This window comes from Taeniopygia guttata, chromosome 2 (genome assembly GCF_048771995.1).
Source record: "Taeniopygia guttata chromosome 2, bTaeGut7.mat, whole genome shotgun sequence".
Classification (NCBI taxonomy): domain Eukaryota; kingdom Metazoa; phylum Chordata; class Aves; order Passeriformes; family Estrildidae; genus Taeniopygia; species Taeniopygia guttata.
This window is the reverse complement of record NC_133026.1, coordinates 17044730-17060361: the sequence shown is the minus strand read 5'-3', so window position 1 is coordinate 17060361 and position 15632 is coordinate 17044730. Positions and strand designations below refer to the sequence as shown.

General features: G+C 36.9%; 1 protein-coding gene across 1 annotated transcript in view; it reads left to right on the top strand.

The window, feature by feature from the left end:
- The window catches only part of MYO3A (myosin IIIA), a 114505-nt gene that overhangs the window by 33970 nt on the left and 64903 nt on the right, over nt 1–15632 (top strand). The window contains exons 6-9 of the mRNA XM_072925418.1: nt 10792–10868; nt 12119–12264; nt 13978–14043; nt 14439–14594. Coding sequence (XP_072781519.1) covers nt 10792–10868; nt 12119–12264; nt 13978–14043; nt 14439–14594 — 445 coding nt within the window. The remainder of the gene's footprint in view (nt 1–10791; nt 10869–12118; nt 12265–13977; nt 14044–14438; nt 14595–15632) is intronic.

Below are 15632 nucleotides of genomic sequence, written 5' to 3'. Positions count from 1 at the left end.
TATCTTTAAGGTCCTTTGCAAGCCAGGCCATTCTATGATTCTGTAACATCCTACAACAATGCTTCTGGAGCTTAGTTGCTTATCCAGGAGCAAAATACTGTTACCAGGGATGGATCCTCTGGCCTTGCATCCATCCAGTATAATAATTTAGATCAGCAGAGAGAAACAAAATGATTTTTATTTTTTACAGAAAATGAGTAACAGCCAAGGGGTTCTACTGTGAGAATGTCCACTGATCACAGATTCAATCTATAAGGTTGTTAAGCTTCTAAATACTTCTTTAAAGTCAATAAACTTTTAAATAGTCCATATTTTTTTTTGTAAGAGAAGAAGGCTGACTGAAGGCAGTTTCACTAACTGAACTTTTGTGGGAGTTAGCTCCTAAGCTGTTCTGATAGAAAAGCTTCGAGGTAGGATGTTCTGCCTGAGAATTGCAGCAATTAGGCTTCAAGCAAGGGATACCCTCTACCAAATCATATAATTGCATTATATTCCAGTAGAGCTGCTATGTTTTCAGTGTAAGATAGAGATTTGATATAAAAATATACATTTACATTACATTTCTGGTAGCACTTTAAAGAGTGACTGCTATGTAATCTGTTGTGTAAAAAAAACTGGAGGCAAGTACGGTGTGGATTAAATTATTTTTTGATAAATCTAATTATATTTACAGTTTCTTATTACTGTTCTGTGGAGAAAGTCTTTTACATCTGTTTCAGAACTTTGGTTTCACACAGTGGATTGATGTTTAAAAGACAGATTTCAAATGAAATTTTTAGCCTCTAAAGGTGCAGGAAATTAATGTGATGAAATTTAAATAAATTAATTTTATGCCAGCTCCTTTTTGAAAACCATGTGACAAATTTATCTGCAACCTTTGCTACCTAAATATTCATCAGCGTCTGATCTTTTTTCATCAGTTAAAAAACTGGCCTGGAGTTACTTGAACACATAGCACACCTCATCTGCATCATATAATGTGCAACCAATTTCATGGGATACTACAGGTGTAACATCTGCTTCTGTGGACAAATACTTGTTCTTTGAATAGTCCCTCTCAATTCAGTTTCTTTTCTTGAAATCAGGATGCTGCACAGGACCTTTCATGTATTAATGTCACTCTAAGGCACAGTTCTATCATGCACAGATGTGCAGTTTCAAAATGGGACAAGTTTAGCTATATTATTATTATTGTTTTGTTATTACTTTAACTTTGGTCTGAAAAAGTCTGAGTGATATTTCAATTTGAAAGATTTGAAATGATTTCTGAAATCCCCTGCCATTTCAGTGCTTCTGGGATCTCAAAAGCAAGAGCTTTTCTTTCTTATATATATATATATATATTTTTTATCAGAGGATCCTAGAGGACACAAATCCCTATCAGCAAACTAGACAAGTTGCTGATGTCTCAGAAGCCATGGAGGAAAGAACCATTTTTCCACTAAAAGCTATGTGAAACACCTACAGTCACGTGGCAAAGTGATTCTTTTAGCTAAAAAGAGGAGACTAACACTGATAGAAAATTTCTCTTTAGCTATATTTTTGAGGGTTGACCTTTAGGCTGATAATCTTTACCAAGAGCACAGGTAGCTCATACTTCAGGGCTACTGAAACCTGCTCTCCCAGACTAGAAATATCCCAGGATGAACAGCCTGGGAAATGTCCAGAAAAAAGATACAAATTATACTCCCCCACTTAAGACATACATATTTTTCCAGCAGCACTGTTTCTTTCTGAAGGCCATGCCTGTCTATGCATCAAACATACTTTCATACCAGATGTAAGTAGGCTTTTGCTGTTATTTCTAAGAAAGGTCATTGGGAAAAAAAAGTCAGACATCTAGATGGATATTAGAAATATTCAAGTACCCGTAAGGAAAATAAAATGTGGGCAGACTCAATAAATCTTTAGAGTTCAAGCCTACTTCTAGCCACAAGAGATCCCATGATTCCTCATCGTTTGCTCAGTAATGAACTGGAGGGAAGTGGATCTTGAAAAGGGTTGGCACTGTCCATTTTCAATTTCTTCTTAGGTGTTTTGCTAATAGTACCTAAAACTCTCCATCACTAGAGGCTCTGGATAAGCAATACTTTGGAAATATCTATGTTTTTTAATATGTAAAGCAGGTTCCAGTGGAAAACATGGAAAAAAGGTAATGCAATCTCGCTGCAGCTGGCAGATGGTGGAAAAATACTGTATTGCTGCAGTTAATAGAATAATGTCTTCAAGTGTTCCTTTAGCACTGTGGATAAATAGGTTGTATAATTAAAACATGTATTGTAGTATGAATCGAATATATAGTGAAGGTAGGGTGATTTTCATACTTTAAACACACTTAGTTTCCATTTTTCTGCTTTTGTGTTGGAGGTAGAAGTGTGTGAATATTGTCTTGGCATTCCAAATGCAGTTTCAGATATCCCACTTTGCATATAACTAGCAGTTTTGTCGTGGACAGTAGCCAGGGTCAGCTAGATATTTACCTTGAGTACAGCTCATTGGGGGGAAATGAATTGGGGAAGGGAATATGTATTGCTCTATTTAGACATACTGATCTTGCTTTGCTTAATACTTGAACTATTGCTTCTATGTATTTAGGAAGCTGCAGGCAGACAGAGGTCAGCTTTTGTGTTTGGAATGTAGTTGGGTTATTATTCTGCTATGGAGAGAATGATCACTCTTCCTTTAAAACTATTTGAAGTCTTTCAAAGTTAAGAAAAAAAAAAAGAAATCTTAATACTGGCATTCCTAGATAGCCTTATTATTATTATTATTATTATTATTATTCAAAATTGCAATTTGGTGAAACTAGTCAATGGTAAGACACTGTTTTTAAATTCATTCTATGTTTACTTTAAAATATATTCATAATTTCATGTAGGCAATACTAAATGCAAATATTAATTTCATACTTCAATTGAGTTATTAAAAAAAATTATTGTGGTGTTTTCCCCTAGAAGGAGTTATTCTGCCAACATTCTGTATTGTGTCTCAGCAGTGGTATACTACTCTTCCTTACAAATTACAGATTGTTAGTAGTGCCTTACCACTACTAATGATCAATAGCAATTGATCAACATGAGTTAGAATGCACAAGTGTTTATGTTAAATATTGTTCCATGATATTTATGCCTATTCTGATATGGAAATACAGGCCAAAACATATAAAATTCTGTGAATGTGCTAAACAAGTTGAATTTTTGAAGCGAGGTTGAATCTGAGCCAGCAGCTGCTATAATGACAAAGTAAGAGAAGTAAAATCAGTTACACTGTACAGCATGTCCAAAACAACAGGAACAGTCTCCATGGAATGATGAGTCCATGGTATAACTGCATCTTGATAATTCCATCTCTTTAACTATTCAGGTCTGATTATCTGATGTATGTGGGAGTTTCTGCTGGTCTTGTGGGGAAAAAAGCCCCACAAGATGTGAAATCTCTGGGCAGAGGTTGGGCAGGGAACCGTGGCCCTGAGTGTCATCCTTTCACCATGACACTTCACCGGCTCTCGTGTTGTCTTGCTGTGACACAGTGCTATAGCCATTCCTAGCATGACCTAAATGACCACGAATTGCCTTGTTAGAGGCAGTTTGTTGGCTGACCACAGCTCAGCCTGGCAAGTGTCTGGGCCATGTGGCATTGTAGAGGCCAAGAAGGCTCCCAAGGACTCAGATTGCACGTGGCACAGGTCAGGCTGCAACGGAGGGAGTCTAGAGCCACCTTGTGCTCAGAGAATAGGTTGAGAAGTCAGTTGTGAGTGACCCAAGTTTGAATGTTGGGGCATTTCAGTTTCTGTCCCTTTTAATATATATCATCATTCTCAGCTTTGCATGTCCAGCTGACGCTGAAGAGGAGCTCAGCATGACCTTGAGTAGTGTTCCAAACTTTTGTAGATGACTTATTCTGGAGTAGTCAGAATATCCTAGTGTGTCCTTTTGTGCTTCTCCTGCATTAGCTATAAATGCTGTCTGAATCATTCTGCAAAAATGAAACAATTAATTAAAATAATTTAATTTGAAAATATTCAAAAATAAAATAATTTCCTTTCTGCCCTTAGCTTACTTTAAGCAGTGAGTCATAGCAAGAATTGTATTTGTCTTAGTCATTCTAGCATGCCTCCATAATAAAGCAGTCTGCTTCACTGGTTCAGATCAAAACCAGGCTGTTATTGTGTTGTCATTTCTGCATACCATATAGCATGACATTCACATGTTGCTGCTAAAATGCAGCAGGAGACATAGCAGAAGCCAATAAAAGTAGAAGACTTTAAAGAAAGCTTTCTTCATGAGCAGCTTGTCAAACTGCTTTGAACCCAATCAAAGTAATAGTTCCAAATTTTTCAACCCAGGGTTAGCAGGGGTAAGATGGATTACATTGACTTGAGCTGTGGAGCTTTTTCATTGTTGAATGTTTAATTCTTTGTTAAAGGCTTAGTCCTGAAAATTTTTTGGGGGGGCCATGTTTGAATGAAAACCTTTGTGCTGTCCAGTAATAAAAAACAGAAATCATGTGGCTAAATGCTATATCCAGGATAAGCTGTTCACTTGGTCTTTAAAATATTTTCTTCTATTAATTCACATAAGGATGTCACTGGTGGCTTAAGCATTAAAGAAACTTGATGCTGAAAGCTGGTGTCAGATGCCAGAGACACATGAAGTGAGATAATAGCCCTTTCTGGCCAGCAAAGACTTCCACTTGGTTTTGTCATAGGTCACAAAACAGTCATCTCTTGAGGTTATTAGAAACTCTCTGTCTCATCTATGTATACTAAACACCATTCATTTTTTACCTGAATATGGAAACAGTGACTTATTTATACTGGAGTATTCCAATCCTGAGGTATTTTTGCAGCAACACCTATGTTGCTGTTTCAACAACATAGGTGTTGCCAGGATTATCATAACAGGAAAAGCATGTCATAGAACAATGAGAAAAATCTTTAGAGTTTTGCTAGTCATACACAGGGGAAAAAAAAATCTCTTTGGGGGTCAAAGGAGCAGTCAGTTTGAAATCAAAGGTATAAGAAAGGCAGCATCTGAGAAGGAGGAATTTCCTCACCATCATACTGTACCAGATTGTGTGTAGCTGTACAAGTCCCTGAGGCTCTAGAGAAGAATAGTTCTCCTATCCAAGTACATCTGGCCAATTGTGCAACAGGACAACAAATGTTCCTGTGCATCCCTTTCAGGAAACCAGCTGAAGCCCTGAAGCATGAGATTTGATTAGAATCATTGGTGGTGTGATGCACTGAACTGGCAGGAGCATGTGGAGGGGAGTCTGTGGTCACCTGCTCTACTGGAGGCCCAGCCTGTAAATGAAAGATCTTTGATTTATTAAAGAAAGAAGTTGTATTAAACCCTTTTGTTTAAAAAGAGATTATGTATCTCACAAATGTAGTGAAAGTTCTGCCTTTTATTTAGGGTACTGTTTATCATTTTATTATCAGTATGTACCTTTTAGTGATTCTGCATCAGATTTAGTTTTTAGATTTTTTTCTTTGTATGCTTAAAAATATTTTTTGTCTTGAAACCTCCTGGTGTGTTTACCATAAAAGCCAATGGACTTTCATGTCATTAACATCCATTTATATTTATATTTATATTTATATTTATATTTATATTTATATTTATATTTATATTTATATTTATATTTATATTTATATTTATATTTATATTTATATTTATATTTATATTTATATTTATATTTATATTTATTACACCCTGTATTTGATAGTACAGATTAACTTTTTAATCTACTTTTACTCCATGTCTCTTGGTTTTGTAAATGCCATGTATTTTTCACCTCCTAGGCAGTTTATAGATATAGTCTTCCTGGACACTAAGCTTTTGATCTTTCTGGGCCTTTTGGTTATTCTTTGCTTATGTCTGTTTCAGTTAAAAATTTGCATCTACAGTGTGTGTTTTCCTGAGGGTTTGGGAAATACTTGTTTTCGACAGTAAAACACTATGTACATCAAAATAATACGGAAAGATGGAGAATGTGAACAAAGGACATGGAAAAGGTGGAGGCACTGAATCTCTTATTTGCCACTTTGTCTTATCTTGCAATCCCAGATCCCTGAGACAAGTGGGGAAGTCTGGAGCAAGGCAAATGTGCCTTCAGTAAAGGGGGATCAGGTTAGAGAGCATTTAAAAGAATTGGGTGGACACAAGCCCATGGGGCATGTTGGGATGCGCCCAAGAGTGCTGAGGGAACTGGCTGATGTCATTACAAGATCACTGCCAATAATCTTTGAAACATCTTGGAGATTAGAGGAGATTCCTGAAGCAATGAAGAAAATTACTTTCATTCCAATCTTCAAGAGAAGCAAGAAGAAGGTTTCAGAGAACTACAGTCTGGTCAGAACTACTAAATATGATCTCCATCATAGAAGGTGATGGAGCCAATGATCCTGGAAATAATTTCTAAACTATGACAGACAAGAAGGTGACTGGGAGGAGGTAGCATGGATTTATGAAAAGCAATTCATGCTTCCTCATAACATAACACCCTCCAACATAAAATACTGCTGAAAATTCTAATACTTTTGACTCATCATTTCAGCTTTGTTTCCTATTTCTTTATTTCCATCTTATAGGTCACAACCTAATTTTTAGTTCTAGACTTAGAGCCCTTATCACTGAGCAGAAGTTCTCAAGCATGCTTTTCCCGCAACAGCTCACTGTTAAGATGTATAGTCTCTGTGCTCTTTTAATTTAAAAGTTTATTTTGGGGTCAGTTTATAATCCATAAGGAATTTTGAATATTGACAGTGTTTCAAAAAGGTTCTGAAACATCTCTTGTAAAGTCATCAAACCCATAATTTGTGTCCTTATGGTCTGTTAGTAACATTTTCAATTAAATGTCTCTATGCTTTCTATTAGTGATAAGTAATTTAGCTTGGGAGAAGCTCTGTGATCTCCTTTTATAGTCTTAGTGGAGATTCCACTATATGTTGTTGCATGTAGTTACATACATGGTGCGTTGTGGTGTTTACCATTTGGAGTACCAGAATTGCCTTGGTTTAATATTGGTCTTTCCCTGTTGTCTTTTGTCATTTTGTAGTATGAAGGAATTGCATGATTGAGATTTTTCTTAGCATTTTGTATGCATATCAGCTGACCTGTCTGAAATATTCTGTCTGGATATATATCATTACACCAATACAACCTGAAATAAACAAAGTGTCAAGGGTATCAGCAATTACAGAGGAATTGAGTTATCACTCCACCACGTTGAGAGGGAAATAGCTACTTTGCTGTCTGCATCCTGACAGGAATAGTGGCTTCTTCTTGAAGTGAAGCTTAAGGTGCTAAAGGAAAACCTGGGACCATTAGGATCTGCTGCCACCAAAACTGCTAAAAAAGCTGTAATTAAGTGATTTATAAAAGACTGATGCCACACCTTTGAGCAAAGAGATGTGGAAGGAGAGGCCACTTTTTACATCATACAACATGGAACAAGAATGGCAAAACATACCTGCCAGAGAGCTTAAGGGGAATGCAGTGTGAAACACTCCTGCTGTTTCATGTCTGTTCCGTAGGAGATTTTAAAAAAATGGGAAATACTTCAAAGCATTTTGGCCTGTTTAGATCTGCAGAGTTAACAGTGTGAGCCGTTTTTGGTTCACTACCTTGAGGAACGATGAAGTTACATGTTCTTTATCTACAGAAGATCACAATGAGGATGCTTTGGTAGTAAAGTGTACACTGAAGTCACAAATAAAGAAGGAAGAAATAGCTAAAGGAGTGTAAGCCTGTGGGGGTAAGGTCAAGGTCGTTATCTATGAATGCAGTCCCCCTGCTGTGTGTCAAATAGGAGATTAGTACAATTTACTAGGGCTTGGCATTCCCTCACTAACATCAGGCACTAAAATGGGCATACTTCTGTCACAGGGCATCATCATAAAGGGATGTTGTACAGCCTCCCAGTTGAGATCATAATGTTGTCTGCTCAGATTTGGCACTGTGAGACAAGTCTTTCCTAACAATAGGGAACTATTTTCTGCCCTCTTTTTATTTATTTTGAGTGCTAAGGTCAGAAGCAGATGACTTTATTTGCAAGGTTATTTCAATATGCCTGTTTTCACAATTAAAACCTTGAAAAAGACCCATAGTATAAGTGTCCTGATTTGCAGTTTTTATTAGTAAAATGGTGCCTGAAAAAAAAAAAAAAAAGAAGAAATGCAGCTATATGCACAATATTTTCTTTTTGGTGTGCTTTGGTACTATAAAACTAATAAAGCTCTTAACTTTTATAAGATAAAATAATTCGTATGTAATAAAACATATTTTTATGACATATTTTAGATTTTCTTATGATAATATTTGGCTTATTTTGCAACAAAGCAGTAGTAAATGGGGAGGGGAGGAGCAAGATGGTTTTGTTTGAACATATGTAGGTTAAAAGAAGTGGCCAGCTATATGCTTGACTTGTTACTGAAATGCTGGAAGAAATGTTACTAAGTGTGGATTTACATCATCTTTCCTCTATACACAGAAAAAGCCCAAGGAAATATCATTTGTCATAAGACCTACACTGCATAATCTAAAATGCCACTTTAATGCTGAGAGCAAAAGGATTAAAAAAACCCACCAAACTAAAAGCACACAAAACCCCCAAGAGCCTAAAGAAAGTGGTGAACAATTCAAATGAAATCAGTTTTTTACTGAAATGAAAGAAGGGTGAGGAGGAAAAAAATCTTCATTTAATAATTACAGTTTGAAGAGGGAAAAACCTAATAGTGCATAGACAGAGAAGACTGAACACATTAATGTACCTTTTATATTTTGTTCCTTATCTCTACAGAAAGTTATGACTATTTATAAAATCTGACACTGGAATCATAAAAATATAGTCAGTGTCTTTCTTTGCCTGCAGATCAGGATCTCATCTCTTTGTCCAAGACTGCAAAAACAGAGCTTTGCACCGGCGACTCCCACGACATGGTGGAAGGGAGAGTAGCCTCAGCTCTCTCTGAAATCAAGGATCTCACATAATAATGTCTGTTGGCATCCCTGCAGTGGTTTCAGAGCTGAGGTGATGAGTGACATGTTTTTCTGGGAGCCCAGAACAGCCACAGACTCTGTGAGCCGGAAGCTGGATCTCAGACAACTCCTTGAGATGGCAAAAATAAAGCCCCTGCTTAGTAGGATTGATGGACTTTGTGCTAAGACTCACATTGTCCTGCTTCCTATGATACAGAACACTGTGTATTGGACTTCTGCAGACATGAAGAGAGAAAAAGATCGAATTTTCTCAAGGCTGGTTTAGACTAGAGAGAGGCAGCCACAGTGGTTGCATTTATCTCAAAGGAACAGGTGGGGTATTCCTTGAAGTCTTTATTTTCAGATGTTGCATACTTTTCTGTGAGAGCCAAATGCAAATATTTAGTGAATCAGAGCTGAACACAGCTTTAGAGTGAAAAAACAGATCAAGCTCTCTATGGTTTCTTACCTATACTGAAAAAGCCCCCAAAATAATCAAACCCTGCCCAGAGGTTTAGTTGATATTCCCATTGGATAGATAATGTGGACTGCTCTTGTTATGAACTATCTGCGGGCTTTTCAGGAAGAGCAGGTCAAGCATTTTCAAACCAGACAACACAGAGTTGAAACTGGACAGTGGTGCTCACTGAAACTTCATGTGTTTCAGAACAATGAAATAGAGCTCACAGAGTGAAACCAAGTTGTTTTACATTTTAAAGAAAAAGCAGATGTATGTATGGAGGCAAAATAAGTGAACTCCAGTGTCAGTCAGACTGAAGCTGGAGCATGTGTATGTATAGTACAGGGCTTTTCTGGCCATCCATGGCATCAGCTCTTCAGAATATGCCTCCGGTGCACCTCACTTTAGCTACTACTCAAATCCATAATAATTTAGGACTTGCTAGCTGAAGGGCTGTTTTTCTCCATGTGTGGACTTCTCTATTATTCGTGACTCATAAATCCATAATTGTATAGGTCATGCTGGCTGAGGGGCTGGTTTTTTCCGTGTTGTGTTTTCCCTTTGCAGGCACTAGAGCTATTTCCAGCCAATACACCCTTGTTTTTTAAGGAAGGAAATTGGTGGCAGGCTGCTCAGAATTGTGCTGTAGCCCACTTGAATTTTAATATTTCAGTGTCTTCTAACTCAAAACTGCAAGGAATCATTGAAATTCAGAGTTCACTTTCCAACCCTTGGCCTGAAATAGTTAATTCCCTAAACTACAGCTCATATTGCAAAGCTGATTTACAGGATTGTTGCTTTGAGAATGTGCTTTGAGCATGGAGGGACTTCTGCTTTTGTAAGAAATTTTGAGGTTTCACTGTTTTGTTGCTTCTTTTTATGGCAGAGCTGTTAAGAGATTAGAATAGTTATCTTTTTTAGTATTAACATGAAATATATATATATGTGCCTATATATATATATAAAACTAAACAGAGGGTTAGTGTCAGTACTGAGCATTAGAAGCTGTGGAAGGTACAGTACTTTTCCACTCTCCCTAAGGTGTTTTACTGCTTCTTAAAACAGGATATAGAAAACCTTTAATTAACCAGTAAAATATATGGAGTCAGATTACTAATCAAATGCTCATTTGGGACTAAGTCCCAATCCTGCTGAAGCCACTGGGAAAAAGGATGCGGAGAACCTTTCAGGACTGGGCCTCTTTTTCCAGAGAACTGGAAAGATGTATCTGAGATTCACCTGTACAGGAAGTTGTAGCATGACAAGACGAGGATATCACCCTTCAGAAGGGCTGTCTTGGATGGAAACAGCCACTGCTCTGATGATAGCTTCCCCTCGTTCTTCCAGGTGTGTCTGCTCAGCTGACCAGCACTCGTCTCCGTCGGAACACCTCCGTGGGCACCCCGTTCTGGATGGCTCCAGAGGTCAGGTTTCAAAGCATTTTGTTACTGGTACTCAAGCTGCTGTATTCTGCATTTCTGCTCTTTGTCTTTCTTCCTGGTCCTTTCACCAAATGAAATAGCAATGTCCTTTAAAAAAAAGTGTTTTAAACCTTTCTGTCTTACATGTTTGAAAGAATTAGGTTAAAATGAGGTTTGTTTTTGAAATTACAAGATTAGAGACAGGGAGCAAGAGTCTGAAACGTGTACTAAAATGTTGAAGAACAGAGTAGTACTATTGATACTTTCCAGCCTTTCAAGCTCTGAAACTATAGATATCTCCCCATGGATGGAAAGAGCCCAGGATGTGACACATTATAGCCTGTATTTTTTGACTTCCACACCTGGAATGCTTTTAATACTATAATCCATACTTGCTTCAGCAAGAAATGGAAAAGGTTATTATGAATGTAGAACATGATTATGATTCTGTGGAGGTTTTTCCTAACTGAAATTGAAGCATATAAAGATACATTTTAAGCTGAGACATGAGAAATATTTCCTTATAAATAAGCTTATCTACTTAGAGTATTTGTGTACACACAAACACATGCAAGTACATCTGTTTATAGCACATGAAACTACTCTGTTTATACATATTTATTTCTATCAGCACACTCTGTTCATACACATAGGTCTAGCTATATAACTAGTGGCATACATGTTGGTTTAGATCTGCGGCTAATGGGATGAAAACTTCTAGATTCATCCAGCATTATGGATGAGCTGAAATGTATTTGAAGGTAAATACTTTGCTATGATCTAATGAACTTTGTCCAGATCCACTTGATCTGGAAATTGGCTGATTGGTTGAATAAGGACCCGATAAGAGATAGTAAATCCAGCTTCTGCTTTCCTGATTGTTTCACTTCATAGAGAGAGAAGTATACTTAAAATAATTACTTAGCAAGACTAATCCACATAAAGAGTTGTAGAGTTCCTGAGTTTCCTTCTACTCCCTCTGTTGTGGGATGCAATTCATTCAACTGAAAAAGCCATGGATTTGTACCCTTTCTCCAAATCAGAGAACATCTGCCCAGAGAATGTGGTGTTCATGGACACCTGCTTTCTCTAGTTTAAATACTGCGGGGATTTTGGCAATGGGATGGATGCTTTAGCTTTCTAAATGTGTGCATATCTGTTTATACCACTGAGTATTCTGTAAGCGATTCCTCCAACTGTGGGTGCGCTCTTAAATGTGGGCATTTAACCATCCCTATCTTTTACTCCAACAGGTGATTGCCTGTGAGCAGCAGCTAGATAGCTCCTATGATGCTAGATGTGATGCATGGTCACTGGGTATTACTGCAATAGAGCTGGGAGATGGTGATCCACCCCTTGCTGATTTGCACCCCATGAGGGCACTCTTCAAAATACCAAGGTAGTAGCTTTATGTCTTTGTTTGTTGATGGGTCAAAGACTGAACTTTTTCCTTAAAGTTTGCTTTCCAAAAGTTTTTGCTTCCCAAAAGCTTGCTTTCTTCAAACTTAGACCTTTCTTTATATTATTTATACTAGGAGGTAGGTTTAAAATACTTTGCCCAGTTGTATTTTCTGCAGGCTCTGCTTTAACCATGTGTTCACATTGAAAAGTTCAGAGCTGACTGTAGCTACATTTGAGAAAAAGTCAAAGGGCCTTCTCCTGAGTGACCTGCTGCCACATGAACACAGAACTTACTTGAGTCTCGTACATTCTGTTACAAAGAATGACGTATACTAGAAATATAGAGTCATATTCATGCCACTGTGGTGACCAGGTCCCATATTTGTCTACAGGAGTTATCTTCTATCCTTTGAAGCAAAGGTTGTTCCCCCACTTACATACATTTAGGCTTCAGATTTTCATTATCTTGTGCTGCTTCTGGCAGTTCCAGTGTTGCTGTCCTTGGTCAGTGCAAATAGCAACTTATTTTGTGTTTTTTGCTTTGAAGCTGAAAATATAAGTACCCAAAGTGCCACTTACAGCATTTCAAAGAACATCAATCTCCTAGTCTGTAGTAGTAGAACATCAATCTCCAAGTCTGATCATACAGTTGTGGTTGTGGATTTCATCCTAAGAACTGGAGCAGTACCACAATAGCTGAGCCCCACATAGCATATATAAGTGCTTAGAGTCCTTTTCAGCCAAGACACCCAAATTAATTTAAATTACCTTTAGGTTTAAGAAATCTTGGCTGACTTGGCACTGAAGCTAAGTATGAATGGTCTTCCTACCTTTGCTTGCTATGGAAAAAGCAGTTGCAAACTATTTTGGTCAGTCACTGCAGCTAGGACTTCAAAAAACCTTTTGCTTATACTCTTACAAGTACTGGGCACCTTTCTGCTCTGGAGCAAATATACAGTCAATACTCTTTCATTCCGTTAAGTAAAACCTGAGAGTAATAGAGTAAACATTAAGCAGCATTTGAAGAAAAGCAGTTATGGTTGATTGAAAAGAGACAGTAAGTCACCTTGTCTTTTGGCTGGTCATTCCTTTTGTCTTCATGAACATACTCAGTGAAAATGACGTCTCTGAATAGAAGAAGTCTGTCAAGACTGTTTCAACTAAATTAGCACCTAAACAGCTCTACAATAGACAAGAAAGCAGTATATCCATTTACAATAGATTTATATTTAAACCTTCACTTCTGCTTGTCTTCTGAGGAATGAGGAATAATTAATAAAGAACCAATTCTTTTGGACACTTTGTTCAGCAAGTTGATGAATTCAGTCCTTCTGAGAAAACTTAAAATATAATTGCTTTTTAAAATTTCTTCTAAGTATATTGTTTCAAACTTGAAAAAAGGAACTTGCCATTACAAATGAATAGTGATTAATGGATTGTTAGTTTAGTTTCTTTTTATTGATTTGATTGAAAAAAATCACAGTGATTCTTAGCTACACTTGGTAGATCATCTTAATGCTATTTCTCCTTATTAGTTATGTAAAAGAGGAGAACCAGTGAGGCATTGCATCATCTACCCATGCTCCTTTTACCAGTGGAAATCAATATCTTTTTTCGGTGGCATTCTAAAACTCATTACTCAGCCTGCCTTCACACATTGTTTTTGTCAATTGAGTAGCTTATTAACTTATCACTACACTGACCTTTGCAGGAATCCTCCTCCAACGCTACAGCAGCCTGAACTGTGGTCACCTGAATTCAATGACTTCATTAACAAGTGAGTAACAATTGAGACCACTCCAGTTGAATATGGAATGTGTGTAAATGTCATGTGTAAAATATGTTTTGTAGAAATCTGTTGCAACTAATACTCTCCTCTAAAAGGCTAGTTAGTAAATCCAGTTTGACTTTCAAGTGAGGCTCTGTATTAAAACATGAAATAGCATTTCAACACCCTTGAGATTTTTTAAGTTAAAGAATATTTAGTTTTAAAATGCAATAATTTAACTTTTTGGACTCATCAGTTCTGTGAAGTCATATCAGTTTTCAGTGCAAAGCTGTTTTGATTAAGACAGATACGTTTATTATGGAGGCATGAATGAGCTCCAGACAAGCATTTCAAAACTTAACTGTGAACCCTCAATGATCATATGTTTTTTTCTGCCAGCACAGGTGCTTGACTAAAGATTATGAGAAGCGTCCAACAGTATCTACTCTTTTGCAGCATGATTTTATTAAGCAAATTGAAGGAAAAGAAAACGTGCTACAAAGGCAACTCATGGAATTTATTGATGTTCATCAACAAATGGGAGTCACTGAAAAGGCAAGGTAAAAGTAGCTAAAGAGTGGACCAGTTGGGTCAATTTTGATACTTCCCCTGTTTCAGAATGGCTCAGAAAAAGATTCAGAAGATTTCAGAACTCAGAAAAAGATTCAACCCTTATAACTTTAGATGGCAAAAAAACAGAAAGCTTAATATTTGTACTGTATTGCCAGTCGAAAGAGAGAGGCATCATGATTCACACACGGGATGAAACAATCTTTAGGAGTGCCTCCCATCTCATCCATGTCTCAAGATATAGTCTTAGACCCCAGCTTTTCGGAAGCTAAGGTTAGATGAAAATAATATTTGGCATTTTCATATATTTGCATGGTCAGCTAATGTTTAGTTTGAGCAAGTATGCTAAAACCAGCTAGTCAGGTTCCTGCAGGAATCAGATGTTTCTGACTGAGATTACTGATAATCCTAGCAGACTGTGTTTTGCAAACATCAAATCTTTTGTCTTCTTGAATGGAAACTTTCTTTCTTCCACTAGCATCTAAGTGATATCAATTCTGAATAAATCCCTTGACACCTGATGGCTTTTATTTAAAATACTTTAAAATGTCTTGACTCACTTTTACAATTGAAAAAGCTCAATATAGTATACTCATGTATCAGATGTAAATGTTGTAGAGTAGTATTGAGGTACTACTGGTATGACTGCTCCTGCTTCAAGGAAAGGCATAGTGCTTTTACTTTTTTTTTTTTTTTTATAGAACATGACAATTAAAAGACATTTTAGCATTATCATCTATGTAGAAAAAGCTTGTTAAAATCTGCCACATTTCCTTTCACACCTTTAGAGTAACAATATATACAGCAGTCTTCAGCTCTAGTTCTGGAGAATTTTCTGTTTATTCTATGCTTTGAAGATAATAATAAAAATATATTTCTAAATAATTATGATATTGAAATTTTTTCAACTTTAATTGGATATGGGAGGAATAATGCTTTCTCTTTTCTGACATTGCAGTATAAAGCTATGCATTTGGCTTACATTTAAGCTTCAAACTGGATTTCTATGCTCTATATATTGCAGACAT